At 37.0% G+C, this 15,802-nt stretch overlaps 1 protein-coding gene across 6 annotated transcripts in view; it reads right to left on the bottom strand.

Annotated features, from left to right (window-relative positions):
* ACSS3 (acyl-CoA synthetase short chain family member 3) overlaps positions 1 to 15,802 on the bottom strand; it is a 371,082-nt gene that overhangs the window by 106,574 nt on the left and 248,706 nt on the right. For all 6 annotated transcript variants that reach the window (XM_089307518.1, XM_008256845.5, XM_089307519.1 and 3 more), the window contains 3 exons: positions 14,729 to 14,869; positions 5,854 to 5,934; positions 5,588 to 5,683 (listed from right to left, as the gene is read on the bottom strand). In XM_089307518.1, coding sequence (XP_089163644.1) covers positions 5,588 to 5,683; positions 5,854 to 5,934; positions 14,729 to 14,869 — 318 coding nt within the window. The remainder of the gene's footprint in view (positions 1 to 5,587; positions 5,684 to 5,853; positions 5,935 to 14,728; positions 14,870 to 15,802) is intronic.

Raw genomic sequence — 15,802 nt, 5'->3', positions numbered from 1 at the left:
TTTAAATTAAAAATCTGACCTGTGATAAGTACAAGAGCAACTAAAAGGTAATCTTTAGGATAAAATTGACACTGAGAAACAATGACTTTTGAACAGCCCTTGTCTTGACTGTTGAGGAACAGTTTTTTTTTTTTTTATATGATTTATTGAAGTCTTTACTTAACATAGAGTTAATCATATGCATATAAAGTGAATTGAGTGGACAGCGCTGTACTGTATCAATTTAAAGCCCTGGCCTACAAGACCAGCATCCCATATAGGTGCTGGTTCCAGTCCCGGCTATTCCACTTCTGATCCAGCTCCCTGATAACACGCCTGGGAAAGCAGTAGAGGATGACACAAGTCCTTGGGCCCCTGCACCCACATAGAAGATCTGAAAAAAGCTCCTGGCTCCTGGCTTCAGCTCAGCTCAGCTCCAGCTGTTGCGGCTACCTGGGGAATGATCCAGTGGATGGAAGACCTCTCTCTCTCTCTACCTTTCTCTTTAACTCTTTCAAGTGAATAAATATTTTTAAAAAATTAAAAATAAAGATAATTGAAAACAGATTTTCATAAAAACTAAGAATGGAAATAAGAGAGGGATGGGGAAGGAGGTGGGAATATGGGCAGGAGGGTGGGCACCAGGAGAAAAATCATGATGTATGGCCGGTGCCACAGCTCACTAGGCTAATCCTCTGCCTGTGGCGCCAGCACCCCAGGTTCTAGTCCTGGTTGGGGGGCCGGGTTCTGTCCCGGTTGCTCCTCTTCCAGTCCAGCTCTCTGCTGTGGCCCGGGAAGGCAGTGGAAGATGTCCCAAGTGCTTGGGCCCTGCACCTGCATGGGAGACCAGGAGGAAGCACCTAGCTCCTGGCTTCAGATCAGTGCAACACTCCACCCATAGTAGCCATTTGGGGGTGAACCAATGGAAAAGGAAGACCTTTCTCTCTGTCTCTCTAACTCTGCCTGTCAAAAAAAAAAAAAAAAAGTAAAATCTCCATGTTCCTAAAGCTGTAATTATGAAATGTATGAAGTTTATAACTATAAAGCTATATAGTTCTGCATACATTCCTATAGACTTACTTCTAAGGGTACAATTTAAAAAAGTTCCATGGGACCCCAAATTCCCTTAAGCTAAGCGGTAAAAATAGCAGTCTAAGTGTTAAAGTGAACATATGGATAGGATTAAGTATTAAAATGGTCATATAGATAGGATTAAGTGTCAAAGTGATCATATAAATAGGATTAAGTGGTAATAATAATAACAAATAGAATTAAAAAGGAATGAATGCTCCAACATGGGAAGCAGTCCATACAGTGGACTCACAAGATTGATAATCACTTTAAGTAGAACTCTGATGTCAGAATCAGCCCTTAAGGCATTCCATTCTGGCTGAAAAGATTATGAGAGCATTTCAGGCATGGAAAGCTAAGATGCTGTGTCAAAAAGTATACTACGGAAGGACCTCTGTGGGTGACACCTCAGTGGCAAGAAGTGGTCAAAGAAGGATGTATGTATCTCTGAAGGGAAGAGAAAACTACGTTGCTTATGGCCCTGTCTAAATATTAACAGTTTGTGGGTTTAAAAGGCTTCCATAGCCTAGGCAGCTCATATCATGAGCCTCGGCAGATCATGGACATGACATCTTAAAGTGTTAATTGTTAAATTAACAACAGGAGTCACCATGCACTAACTTCCCATGCAGGACTCTGTCTCAAAGAGTTGTATTCTGACAGCTAATAGTAAAACTTGCTCTCAAATATTTACTTGATTTTACTGTATTATGTGGAGGATATTCTTATGTCTCATAAGTTTTAGTTATGTCTAAGTGTTCACAAAAGACATATCATTCTTGGGTTCTTCTTTAAAATTAATGAAATTTCTCAAAAAAAAAGAATGCTTAAAAATATAGTGAAATCAACTTTGAGATGCAATGACTCTGAACAGCCCTTGTCTCAACTGTTGAGGAACATTTTTTTTTTCCAATTTGTTGTACTCTTTACTTAGTATAGAGTTAATCTTCTGTATATAAAGCTAATTAAAAACAGATCTTAGTAAAACAATAAGATGGAATAAGAAAGGGAGCAGGAAGAGGGGTGAGAAGGCTGGTATGGTACAAAGAATCACTATGTTCCTAAGGTTGTACTTAGGAAATGCATGAAGTTTGTATTCCTTAAATAAAAGGTTTCTTTAGGGAAAGAAGACACCAATTGTACATCTTATTGGGTACAATGTGACATTCTGATACATGAATATATTGAGCAATGTCTAAGCAGGGTAAATATATTTATATCCTGGAGCATTTAACATTTCTTTAGGGTAAAAACATTAAAAATTTCTACATTCTAAAAAAATTTAAAAATCCAATAAAAAGGATAAACAAGCCCATTCAACCATCCATACTTTGAACTTGAGAAACAATAAATGTCTAAGTGTAAACAGCACAAACATTGTATTTCTCAATTCTAACAGTAGTTTAATACTTCCACTATAAATACTTATAATATTAACCCTGGCTTTATCACATTTATAGAAGCAATATGACAACTCAATGTAATCATCTGGTGTTAAGGTTTATTTTGTTTACACCAAGAGGAATGATTATTTTAATAAAAGACAATTATTTTATTTCAAGGATTTCAGTATGAAACACATTTATCAAGAATATTCTATGTTGTAATTATTAGCAACACCCAAATGCATATCAAATTGGCAAGGTACAAAAACATAATGGGAAAAAATGTGAGCCAATATGCATGGTTTAAAATTTTGTCAAAGTCTACCACAGTACCTCTTGGTATTCATATAGAAAACCACATTTTTTAAAAATTTATTTCAAAGAGCAACAGAGAGAGAAAGAGAGAGAGAGAGAGAGAGGGAGAGAGGGAGAGAGAGAGAGAGAGAGAGAGAGAGAGAGAGAGAGAGAATAAGATCTTCTATTTGCTGGTTCACTTCTCGAATGGCTGCAACAGACAAGCATCGGCCAGGAACTCCACCCTGGTTTCCCTCATGGATGGCAGGAGCCCACGTACTTGGGCCCTCTGCTGCTGCTTCCCCAGGAACATTAGCAGAGAACTGGATCAGGAATTGGCACTGTGGAGACTTGAACTGGAATTCCAATATGGGATGCTGGTATTGCAAGAAGCCCCTTAACTGCCAAACCTAAACCATCTAAAAATGAAAGGAGGGGGGCAGCACTGTGGCATAACAGGTAAAGTTGCCTCCTGCAGTTTCGGCATCCCATATGGGTGCCAGTTGAGTCCTGGCTGCTCCATTTCTCTGCTATGGCCTAGGAAAGCAGTAGAAGATGGCCCAACTCCTTGGGCCCCTGCACCCACGTGGGAGACCTAGAAGCAACTCCTGGCTCTGGATCGGTGTAGTTCAGGCCATTGCGGCCAACTGAGGAGTGAACCAGAGGATGGAAGATCTCCCTTTCCCTCTGCCTCCCCTTTGCTCTCTTTGTAACTGACTTTCAAATAAATAAATAAATCTTTAAAAAAAAAGGGGGGGGGGGGAGGACAGCTGTTGGAACACAGCAAGTTAAGCTGCTATTGGAGACATCCAAATCCTATATCAGAATTTCTGGGATGGAGTCTCACCTCCATTTCCAATCCAGCTTCCTGCTAATATGCCCAAGTACTTGGGCCTCTGTCACTCACAATGGAGACCTATTTAGAGTTCCAAGCTCCTGGGTTCACGAAGGTTCAGCCCACCATTGCAGCTATTTGCAAAATGAAACAGAAGATGGAAGATCTCTTCCACTCTACTCGTCACATCATGTCAGTCTCTTAAATAAATACATAAATTTTTAAAATAAATAAAAGTGAATATACATGGCTTTTACGTGGCAATAGGGACACGGAGAACTACACAAAAACAGAGAATAGCCTCTCATTTTTTTCAGATGCATTAAGTTACAGGATGTTGAGACTGTAAAGGTCCTTGATATCACCTTCCCCCACAGAATCCACATATAAAATTCACTTCTTGCATTCCTTGTTTGATAGAGATCATTTTATACGAAGAGAGCCTATGTTTGAGAAGTTGCTCATGGTAATTCCATACCAAACATTTAAATTGTTCCGAAAATATAACTCCCTATAAATCTGCATTAGAAGATTACTTTATCTTTATGTGACAACTATTCAATATAAAAATACTTATGATACACATATTGAGCGTATTATTTGCTAGACTAACTATCCCCAACCCTTTCATCTCATTATTACATGATGCTGTTTTCATCCTATTCTATTTCTTTCAGATGTTTTCTCCAGGTTAACGATGCTTTCATTCTTCCCATGAAGTTGAACACAAATTTTCAAATATGGGAGAGTGATCGATCACTGAATATTACTATAGTCTGAGTATGATTTGGCTCCCAAACTCATGCAGAACATTAAACTCCAAAATCATGTTAATGGTACTAAGAAGGGAGAAATATAATCCAATTATTGTATTTAGGTCTAGTGGAAAGTCCTCAGGTCATTGAGGGCATGCCCTTGACATGCCCTTGGAAGGCAGTTCTCACCAAAGTGTTGTTCAATAAAGTCTGAGCTGGTCCAGCAGCTCTCTCCCTGCTTCCTGGCTAACCAGGTGCTGATTCCTCAGCATGCTCTCTGCCACTGCCACCCTCCATGCAGACCCTTGCAGCCCTCCCAGTCTGGGATTGCGAACCTCCAAAAAGCACTTACCCAAAATAAACCTCTCCCTCTCATAAGTATTTCCTCTCAAGCGTTTGTTATGGTAATAAAGATCTGACATATACACATTCATTTTTTAAAAAGCAATCCTACAGTTTATGATTAGATCATGGGAAATTTTAATACCTTGGGATTTAACCATATAAACTACAAACAACTCAGGTTTCCCTCCTTTCACTTCTGCATTATATTTTATTCTAAGACTATAAAGATTGCTGTACTTTTCAATCTTGTGAACTTTGTCCCAAAAATACAAAATCATTTTGAATGACAATTAAGCCATTATACCTCTAAGATTTTTATCTATAATCTGATAAATGTTTGATAAATTTTCATACCTTTGATAAAATTAAATAGAATAGCCGTATGAGGACAGTTTGTAGAATATACATAGAAACTTTATGCTTCATTGAAATTAATACAGGCATTCAAATCTCCAAGCAGTTACCTACTCAGCTATAAAACTGGCCATTCTACTTCTCTTCATTATACACAAATCTGTTGTCAGAAACTTTTAGTTAAGACTGAGACATCATATTCTTGGAAATCCACTAATACTACAAAAACAGGTGAATCTATATGGTAATGTTTTATGACAGATATTTAAATTTTTAAAGCTCTAAAACAAGTACCATTTTTATAATACTTTCTAGAAATCTATGAGGGATAGACATCCAGCCTGTTACCGTATGTTCTTCAGAACTTAATTTTTACTGACTTTGTTCTTCAGTTCAACAGAAATAACTGGGTATTGTTTCTTAAATATCTGTTCATTTCTTCAACTTATATTTGTAACCTGAAAAAACATTTTTAAAAAAGGTCTCATGTCTACATCAAATTTTTCTGTTCCTCTTCAGGACTGCTTCTCAAAAGATTTCAGTAAACAAATATGTTTAAAATCTATTACCTCATATAAAACTGTTGTGTTCCCATGCAGAAGAGGTCCATAACAGATATAGGAATGTCCAACGACCCAACCTAAGTCAGAAGCTGCCCACCACACCTAGGAAATAAGAAGATAAGAAAATGAACATATTTTTGTAGGAGGACTCAATATGTAATGCAGGGTTCCAAAGTGGCAGCTTAACCCACTGTGCCACAACACCTGCCCCTAAAAAACACGTATCTTGATCAAAGAAAAGTCACGTAATGTTAGTTTGAAATCATGATTACCTCTCCAGGTTTCAGTCCATATATTGACGACATTGACCAGTTCAGCATTACAGCATATCCCCCAGTAGGCCTAACCACACCCTAAGAGAAAAAAAGTGAGTTAAAAATCAATAAACAATTTATTAACAGATTATCAAAGTTCACCAACTTTAGCAGTCCCTGGTTTAAAATACTTTACATTCTATAATACACAAATTACTTTGGCTTTTACATTATCGGTTAAATCATTAGTTTTATGCATCCTCCAATACTTAACAAAGAACGATATGTTTTCCTCGGTATCATTCCCATGTAACAGTCTCGACCTTTTAAAGAAAACATAATTTCACAAAACCACATGCAAGGAACATTTTTCCAGTGGTGGCACACACAATCAGCATTTTATTTTCATACTTATTTCCAGAACAAAAATGGAAACCTTCAAAATTAAGTACACAGAAATATAAAAACATAGTTATGCTTCTAAAAAACAGACTAACATGCAGACATCAATTCCTTAAGATGATGAAATAATGGACAGCAACTAAGAGGAAACCCCATCACATGCTAACTGGATTCCCATTACAACTTTACACTGCATGATGGAAGCCCAGAATTAGGCCTGTGGAATGCTTTAATAACGAATTCTGGAATTCCGCTGAAATAGGATCTAAGGCTAACCAATTCGCCTTATATTGCATCTTGGACAAAAGTTGGCATGGTTATATATTTGCCATACCACTTTCACAAATCAGCTTCAAATACCTTTCCACAACAGTGTGAACCCATTCAACTCCAATATAATATTAATATTTGAACACTGGTGGTATGAGTCATTATAAATAAGAACCATGGTCAATTTAATACCTAACTCTACTTACTGCTCCATATAAATATACATTAATCACCATTTGCTCAATGATACACAAATATAAAAAATCAATTGTACAGATGAATACCTATTAAATGCAATACAATATTCCATTCTCATGTTTTTTTCATACAGCAGTTATAGCTGCTCTATGCAAAAGATAACTGTTTTATATAAAAGGGCAAATATGGTCCTAATTAATAAATGTGCTATTAATTGTACTTTCTTGGCAGAGCTCTGCAGCTTTCAAACACATACATGAATCAAGGGAATGAAAAAGAAATTGACTTTCTGTTAGTCACTGAAATTGCTGTGCTCCTCAGGTACTACTAATAAAACATAAGTATCAAGCTGTGGAACATATTTTATCTACCAGCAACAACACCTGGTCTCTTGGCAAATATTAAAGGCAGCTTTGTTGGCATCTGAAAGCTGTTTTCTAGGTTGTATGACATGGCTAATATGCAGCTGGCCCTCCTGATCACCTTGGGAATATTAAAAACCCTAAGCCCTCTGCCAGTGGGCTTCACACATGTACTTGCCCACACACACTGAGCAACTACTTGCCCCATTATATTCCATCCTGTTCTCCACGTCAGTAATCACCCGAGGCTCTTGTCATGAGCTGCCAAGGCTACGGAAGCCTCTTGAGTTCGCAAACTCCAACCTTATTTAGACAAGGCCATAATCAAATTTGAAGTTCTCTCCTCCCTTCAGAGAAAGGGACCTCCTTCTACGATGGCCCGTTCTTTCCTCTGGGATCTCACTCACAGAGATCTTTCATTTGGGAAATCTCGACAATAAATTTAAAGGACAGAGTAACAAGTTTCTATATAGCTCACAGATAGGCACTTCTTCAAATAATGTTTACCAATGTTCCTTTTTCTGCAAATTAGTGGATGCTTAAACTATGACAATTTTTTTAAACAAGATTTAAAAATAACAGCATGCATGAAAAAGCATTTTAAAACTGTAAAGGCTAATATTTCTTATTGACAATATTATTTTCTTAGTTCTAGTAATTACTTTTTATCTTGCAATTATATTACTCAAAAGGCAGAAATGTCAAAATAATTAGAGGTTGTCAGCAATGATTCTCATTAAAAACACTTAAAATGGAGCTGAAGGAGAGAGAAAGCCACAATTTCTGTTTTTCTTTGATCTTTAATAACCACTTACTGCTCCTTTCTTAAAGGGTAAGTACAAAAAATCTCAGTCAAGCATCAATTCGCCATTCATTAATCTGGATTCTAGATCAGAAACTCGTCTTGAACATTTCCCAAAGTATTTGACGATACAATTTTCAAATTTCTGAGGATCTGATATTGTGTAGAACTTTATGTTGTGTTTGTAGGTATTTCATGGCAAGTTTGAAAGTTAAAAAATGAAAGATTAGTTTTATAGAGCCTTTATTAAAATATTTACTTGTAACTAAAATAAGGTATTTTGCTTCTTCTTTGCCTTATTTTCCACAAATTAAATGCAAAAAAAACCCTTCTCAGCTTCTGAAAGCATATAAATCAATTTCAAAAAGGTAAATCAATATATTCCAAGTAGATAAAATGAATCAAACTAAAAATGACATTTTAAAGTATATCTGAAATGCTGTGTAAGAGGTGAAAATATGGATTCAATACCTGTGCTGACTCCTAAAACACAAGCCTACTGTACTTTAGTCTTTTGATCTCTGTATTACTTTGTATGTGTCTTTGAATGCCACCTACCTTAAAAGTAAAGGCATCAGATAATCTAATATTCCCTATTCCTCTCTCTACACACACACACCCCACAGCCTACTACACTATTCTGGGATTTTATGTAAGATCAGTCAAAATCCTTAAAAATCTTCTGGAGAGTTTGAAAACCTCTAGGTCAGAATAACAATCTGTGCTTCAAATAAAGACATGAAAAAGACTTCTATCTCAAAAATAAGGAGACACGAGAAACTCTCTTCTCAGTGGACGACCACTTCTAATGCACATGGTACATAAAAAAATCTGTACAAGCAAAATGCCAGGATGATTATTTGTCACCTAGGAATGGGCCCAGTCACCCCAGATGGTTCTTTATGATCGACAAAGTAATGAGCTGCTTCTGAAGTCAAGGAGTGCCACAAGATACCACACATGGGGCCAATAGAGACAGAAAACACAAGTTTCAAGTGTATTCAGTTTTCATGGCTGCAATTTAAAAAAATTGGATCATTAAGCTTTGCAGAGGAAGAGGAAGGAGGACTGAGAAGTGTGGTAAGATAGTGTTTGGGATTTTTCATTCTAAAAATGTGTGTGTGCGTATTGATCTATAAAAATCTGAATGGCAAATCTCAAAATACTGAGACAAGAAAAATTTGGTGTACAAGCCTATCATTTTCTGTGTAATGAAGGCTTTACAGACACATATACATGCTTATATGCAATAAACAGTCATATTTACATAAATATGCGAGTATAGTTGTATATATTTGCACATACATGTACATGCTTATTATACATGGTTTACATAAGTAGCAACATGCTTCAAAAAGCTAGTGGAAAGTAAAATTAAATGGTAAGTTTATTTTAGTAAAAGAATTTTGCAATTCATAAGTTTTTTCATGATTTATATTTTGAAGAGCCATAGTATACACAGATTTCAAAATTTTGTTTATTGCAAAATAAACTTACCTTTAAATTCGATTTTTTAATGAACTTTTTGAAGTCTCCCCATGTGTACATATGTGTGTGTGTGTGTATTTTAACTCAGACTAAGTCAAAAAAAAAAAGTAAAAGAGAAATGAGAACTACATACTGTACTTTAGTAAAATGTATCACAAAATTATGGTTGGCACCAGAGAGGTGGGAAATAAAATGGTTCTGATATTCTAAAATATCTAACACATCAACAATAATCTTGTCTTGTGGCTTTGCAGAAGACATCCCCACTTTCTAGAATGAGCCTGCAGCCCTTTTCTGAGTTTATCTCCTACTTTTTCATGTGAGTACCTAAAGACTTTGTGGAAGTTCTGTTTCTTCCAGGAAACTCTCCCCATCCTAGAGACGGTGTTAGATGTCTCTCAGTCCTTTTCTACTCTCTCTCTCCTTGTAAACATCAACAAAGCATTGATGTCACCACCCAGTGGTGCATCTCCTCCAGACCTGAGTGCTAGAAGAGAAAGCTATGGATCACCAGCACAGTGCCTGGCATGGAACAGACATTTAATTATTTACTGATTGACAAAATGAGGGAACAGTTGAATGAATAGTCACACATTTGAACAAGATGATTCTTTGTAAACCATATTCTTCATTCAAAAGAAATACTTGAAACTTGTAGAACTTTGTGAATCATCCTTTAAAAAACAGAATGTTTCCCTTTGGGATATTTCATCAAACGTAAAGTCTCCTGCTATAGGCTTCTAGTTGGTTCTGAAACCCTCTCTATCGAAGACACTTCAGTAGCTGTATAATTTTTTTATCGACTTAAACTACTATGAGATGAGGGGCAAAGGTGTAGCAAGTTCAACATTTTACCGCAAGAGTTTTAACAGATTTCTTTTTAAGTGCATAGCTTTTTCTATTTACTTTCATTTTTTTCTCAGGCAAGCAGTATGTGTAAGTCACCAAACAAGAATAAAAGTTGCCCAAAATGAGAAATGTACATCAGGACAAAAGGCCTTATCTGTCACTGTCGTAACATGGCTTCCTTTCAATCCTTCCTTTGGCTTCTCTCCCCTTTTCTCCCCTTTTCTCCTTTGGCATTGCCTGTTTTTCAGTTATCACTGCTCCTCCATGTTATAAAAATGGAGTAAGATAAATATAACCGACACTAAATCCCCCTCTCCCAAAAGGACACCATCCAGATGAGGGATTATCTTACTGTGTAATGTTTTGAACTGTCTTGAATACAGGCACCCAAACCAAACAGGATAGAAGCCCACAACAACACAGAAATGTATGCAAAGCTCTTCGGCTGTGGTTGCTGGAATATTTAGAGCAGTTAACAGATAAACCTGTCATACAGCAACCTGAAAACACCAAGGTTGGCAGATGTGCAGATGCAAATAAGCCCTATAAATATATTTGCAAATTCTAACCAAGCAACAGACTACCTTACGTGCACCTTGTATGTGCCAATGAGAAACAAAAATTTTAAGTAGAATATTTTATGAGCTCATATTATTTTTCCTCAAGATCAAATATCAAGGAAACAAAGTATATGACGACACGAGATTTATACCAAAATACTTCATTACTGTATGTGTGCTCATCTTTCCTATACACTTATTCTGCAGATACCAACACTGAAATTTCAGATTCCATTAAATCTCTTTGCCTCTCAGAGAATAAAGAGTATGAGGGACTGACTGTAGAAGAGCTCATTGAACAAATACTCTGAGGACCCAACAAGGCCAAATGTCACGGTTACTGCTACAGCAAAGACAAAGAAGTATGAGGCAAATTCTTAGATCTCAGAAACATCCAGTGTCATGAATCTAAGTGAACTAAAACTAGTCCACACGGATAAACTTAAATAAGGGCCTAAATGTTTTTTGGTAATATGTAACTTCAAAGAAATTGACATTGTAAAGTCCACAGGAGGAAAAAGGGAAGCATTCTGATGGATACAAGATGACTACATTATTTTCCCATTCTGCATTTCCTACTTTGCAAATCTCACTCACTCCGTGATGCAATGACCAGAGGTCTATCTACACCCCTAGATAGACTTCCTGCATTTAGTCTTTCATTTTTTTTATTTTATTTATTTATTTACTTTTTTGACAGGCATAGATAGACAGTGAGAGAGAGAGAGAGAGACAAAGGCCTTCCTTCTGTTGGTTCACCCTCCAAACAGCCGCTACAGCCGGTGCGCTGTGCTAATCCGAAGCCAGGAGCCAGGTGGGCCCAAGGACTTGGGCCATCCTCCACTGCCTTCCCGGGCCACAGCAGAGAGCTGGACTGGAAGAGGAGCAATCAGGACAGAACTGATGCCCCAACCGGGACTAGAACCCCAAGTACCGACGCCACAGGCGGAGGATTAGCCAAGTGAGCCGTGGAGCCAGCCAGTCTTTCACTTTCAACTACTGACTGAGCATCTCCATAGCAGTGACCACCCCCACCCCCGCAAAAGGCGCATCATCTATAATAAAAAGGATCTTCAAAAAGTACACGGAAAAATATGTGTGGATTTCAAAGCCTTTTTGTACCCAAATAAACTCATTTTTAATTTCATTTCTCATGAATAGTTTGAAATACCCATACATGTTTAAGATCTCCCAGCTTCCTCAGTCTCAAATCATTCATATTTCAATATATATTCAAAACTGTGGAAACTAACACAGTACCTAAAAGGTCATCTATATAAGTGAAATTGACACTTTAAGATGTGATGACTTTGAACAGTTTGTTTTTTTTTTCCCCCAAGCTATTTGTTGTACTCTGTACTTAGTGTAGGGTTAATCTTATGTGTATAAAGTTTATTGAAAATAGATCTTTGCAAAAAAAGGAAATAAGAATGAGAATAAGAGAAAGGAGGAAAAAGGGTAGGAATGCAGGAGGGAGGATGGGTACAGAGGGAAGAATCACTATGTTCCCAAATTTTATTTATGAAATGCATGTAGTTTGCACACTTTAAAAATAAAAGGCTTCTGGGAAAAACAAAAACCACCTTCCTGTGCTCCCAAGTTTAAAGTCTTGGTCTCTTCTTCCGCCTCAGTTTGAGTTTTGAACCAAATCTGATTCCTCCCTATCAATTGTGCTATCCTAAATAAATTCCTAAACTGAATAGTTTGAAAAAGTCTTGCCAATAAATGGATCACAGTCCATCTTACCTCACCTGAGTTCACATAAAACTGACCTCAACCTTGAGGCACTGTGGTTTAATCTTAATCTATTCTAATACAGAATGAACACATCTAATACACATTCATTAAACAGAGTCAAATTCACTGTGAACACAGAAATATCCAACTAAAGCCTTCTCCTATTTATTGAGATAAATTAGATAAAGTATATCCTGGGTGGCACCTTAGGAAGAAAGTGAGAATAACAGAAACATCAAGGGATCTTCAGTTTGGACGCTGAAAGGAATCCAGAAAATTATTTCTTGACCCAGAGAAAAACTGCAATAGCTGGGATTCCTCCTTATTTGAAGTTATCACTTCTCAACTTAATGCTCTGCATATTACTTTGACTTTATTTCTACTACTCTGACTGAATCAGCTTTGAATTTCCATCCAGCTCTTTTCTCCTCCTATACACATCTTAATCTAGGTCACAGTAAAGTTTAGAGTGATTTAAAGTCTTGAGATGGTACAAGTGTTTTGTTTTGTTTTGTTTTTCTTTTTCTTTTTTGCAAGATTCCTTCAAGCTTTTAAGGAGTTAAAATGGTTGTTTGGATTTTCAGGTTTATTTTTTATTTGATTAGGTCATATTGTCTCCAGCTGATTTTTTAACATTAGACTATAACTCTGCGGACTCTCCTTTTGTTTGACAGGCAAATGTTCAGCTGGACTCCATATCACTGATATATAGTACAGAATTGCAAAAAGTAAGGGGCTATGCTTATGAACAGCCAATCATCTGACCTCTTCAAACACAAATCTTCTGAAATCTGAAGGAATATTTATTTTTTCAAGTAACTGGAGTCATTTAAAAAAAACCATAAACCTTCAATTCACTTACATGTATTTATTTACTTTTGTATTCAATAAAAAATTATTTGGTGCTAATGATATATAAAACACAGTAGTAGACCAAAATGTCGTAAACCATGAAAGAGTATATTCCACTACCAAACATTTTCCATTTCACAGGCAAGTTTCATATGCTATGTCTTTTTTTTTTTTTTTTTTTTTTTTTTTTTTTTGACAGGCAGAGTGGACAGTGAGAGAGAGAGACAGAGAGAGAAAGGTCTTCCTTTGCCGCTGGTTCACCCTCCAATGGCCGCCGCTGCAGCCGGCGCACCGCGCTGATCCTGGCAGGAGCCAGGAGCCAGGTGCTTTTCCTGGTCTCCCATGGGGTGCAGGGCCCAAGCACCTGGGCCATCCTCCACTGCACTCCCTGGCCATAGCAGAGAGCTGGCCTGGAAGAGGGGCAACCGGGACAGAATCCGGCGCCCCAACCGGGACTAGAACCCGGTGTGCCGGCGCCGCAAGGTGGAGGATTAGCCTATTGAGCCACGGCGCCGGCTCATATGCTATGTCTTAAATTTCCTTTTCAAAGTCTAATAAAAAAAAACCATCATTTTAGGATTAAGAGAGTGTATTTTCAGAACTCCAGTGCACTGAGAATTACAGTAATAGAGAGGCCATTCAGGATGAGAGTGATCATGAAAGTCCCTTCCTCCACTAAAATTTCATGATTTTATGAATATCGAACCTTCTAATAAAGATGACCAAGGAAGACGATACTATAAGCTTTTATGAAGTTGGATGAAAAAAACAGTATTATTTAGAGATACCAGGCAGAAGTGGTATTTGTTGAGAGCTGACACACCCGTGAATGTTGATGCTTTTAGCTTTGCTTTGTGTGAAAACACCTTTCGTGGTAAACAGATTTAAAGCCCCTTGAGTATCTTCTGTGCTGTAAATCAAACGGTTCAATACTGTGCATAAACTGCCCCTTGTTCAAAACGTCTAGGCCACTGCTCAAACTCACATTTATAATAAGGAATTGAACTACCCTAAATCAAAAATAAATTCCATGCTGTATGGAAACTGTATCTCAACTGAAAAAGTGTATTTCATTTCCAATATATTTTATACAAAATTATTAAACCAACTAATATTCAATCCAATAAGTATTAAAATCAATAGCCAACTGAAACAGATACATATTGTTGGCTTTTGAGAAGATTTTCTAATAAATAGAGGCATAGCTTTTGACCTTAAAGGTAGTGGACATTTTTCTTTATCTGGAATTAAGCACTCAATTTCTTTAAGACATAAACTACATACAAGCTTCAATATACAATTTGTAAGCACTTTCAGTTACTAAATATTCTTGGTACAAAGGGAATCCCAGTTATCCCAAAGGGACTGAATACCTTAGGCAACCCTGTTGTTCCAGATGTGTAAAGAATGTACAGTGGATGCTCCGAAAGAACAGGAACACAATCGTGTGACTGGGCTTTTGCCATCTCCTCATCCCAATCAAGATCACGACCTGGTGTCAACGGAACCGTCTCCTACACAGCAGAAACACAGAAATATGCATTGTAAAAAAGGAGATGAAGGCAAAGGAACAAATGAGCTAAATCTCTGTAAGTCTGAGCACGTACTGAAAAATCTAAGCCTACGTATCACTAAACCTAAGACTTACAACTGAAAATCTCAAGGTCGTGAGGTAAGGTAAATGTATATAAAAAGTTCAATACCTTGATGTTGGCTTTAGCTGAACTGACAAAAAGAACATATTTTATTTAAATCTACGAATACCCAACAAATTCAATGTGATGCAGTTATGTTTGCACTGACACTCAGAGATCAACCCAGAGAATGTTTCCAAAATGTAAGTATCAAGTAATATCTTTTTCATCATCTATTTCTTTTACTTTTGAAGTGCTGTCATAGTGAAATGTCAACTAACCTACTAAAAATTCTCTTTATACATTTAAAACCACCTTTCTAAATAAGGGGATATTAAATTGTGTTCAGCAGTGATGGGGAATTCCACTTTCGATTTCTTAAGGTGAAAACTAGCTTTTGAAATTAATCAAAGTCTTTAGCATGCTATCCAACTATTCTTGTATCAAGGTTACTAATTAACGTTGTAGAAGTGTTTAGGTTTTCCCTGAGAACTGGTTACTCCAGTGTAAACTTTGTGATAATATGGTCATAAATAAACAGATATCATTTTATAGAAAGTAAGCAGATCCATTTTAGTATGTGGCAATGAAATGGCAAGACAAGTGAAGAAGAGGGAAGTGGTTTATGGGAAAGCTACTCTTATTGGGAATTAGAGCTGTTGAAGTAGAGTTACTACCCTTCAAATCTCTGGTTCTTTTTCCTTAACACAGACTAAACACAAAATCACAGCTTGGGAACTTTATCACTGATGAACATGTTGTCCCAGACACAAGCAAGCTTTGTGCATGCCTCAGTGCAAAAAGATTCACCAC

This window comes from Oryctolagus cuniculus, chromosome 11 (genome assembly GCF_051225735.1).
Source record: "Oryctolagus cuniculus isolate XC-2025 breed Fujian yellow rabbit chromosome 11, ASM5122573v1, whole genome shotgun sequence".
Taxonomy (NCBI): Eukaryota; Metazoa; Chordata; class Mammalia; order Lagomorpha; family Leporidae; genus Oryctolagus; species Oryctolagus cuniculus.
This window is presented reverse-complemented; position numbering and strand designations above follow the sequence as displayed.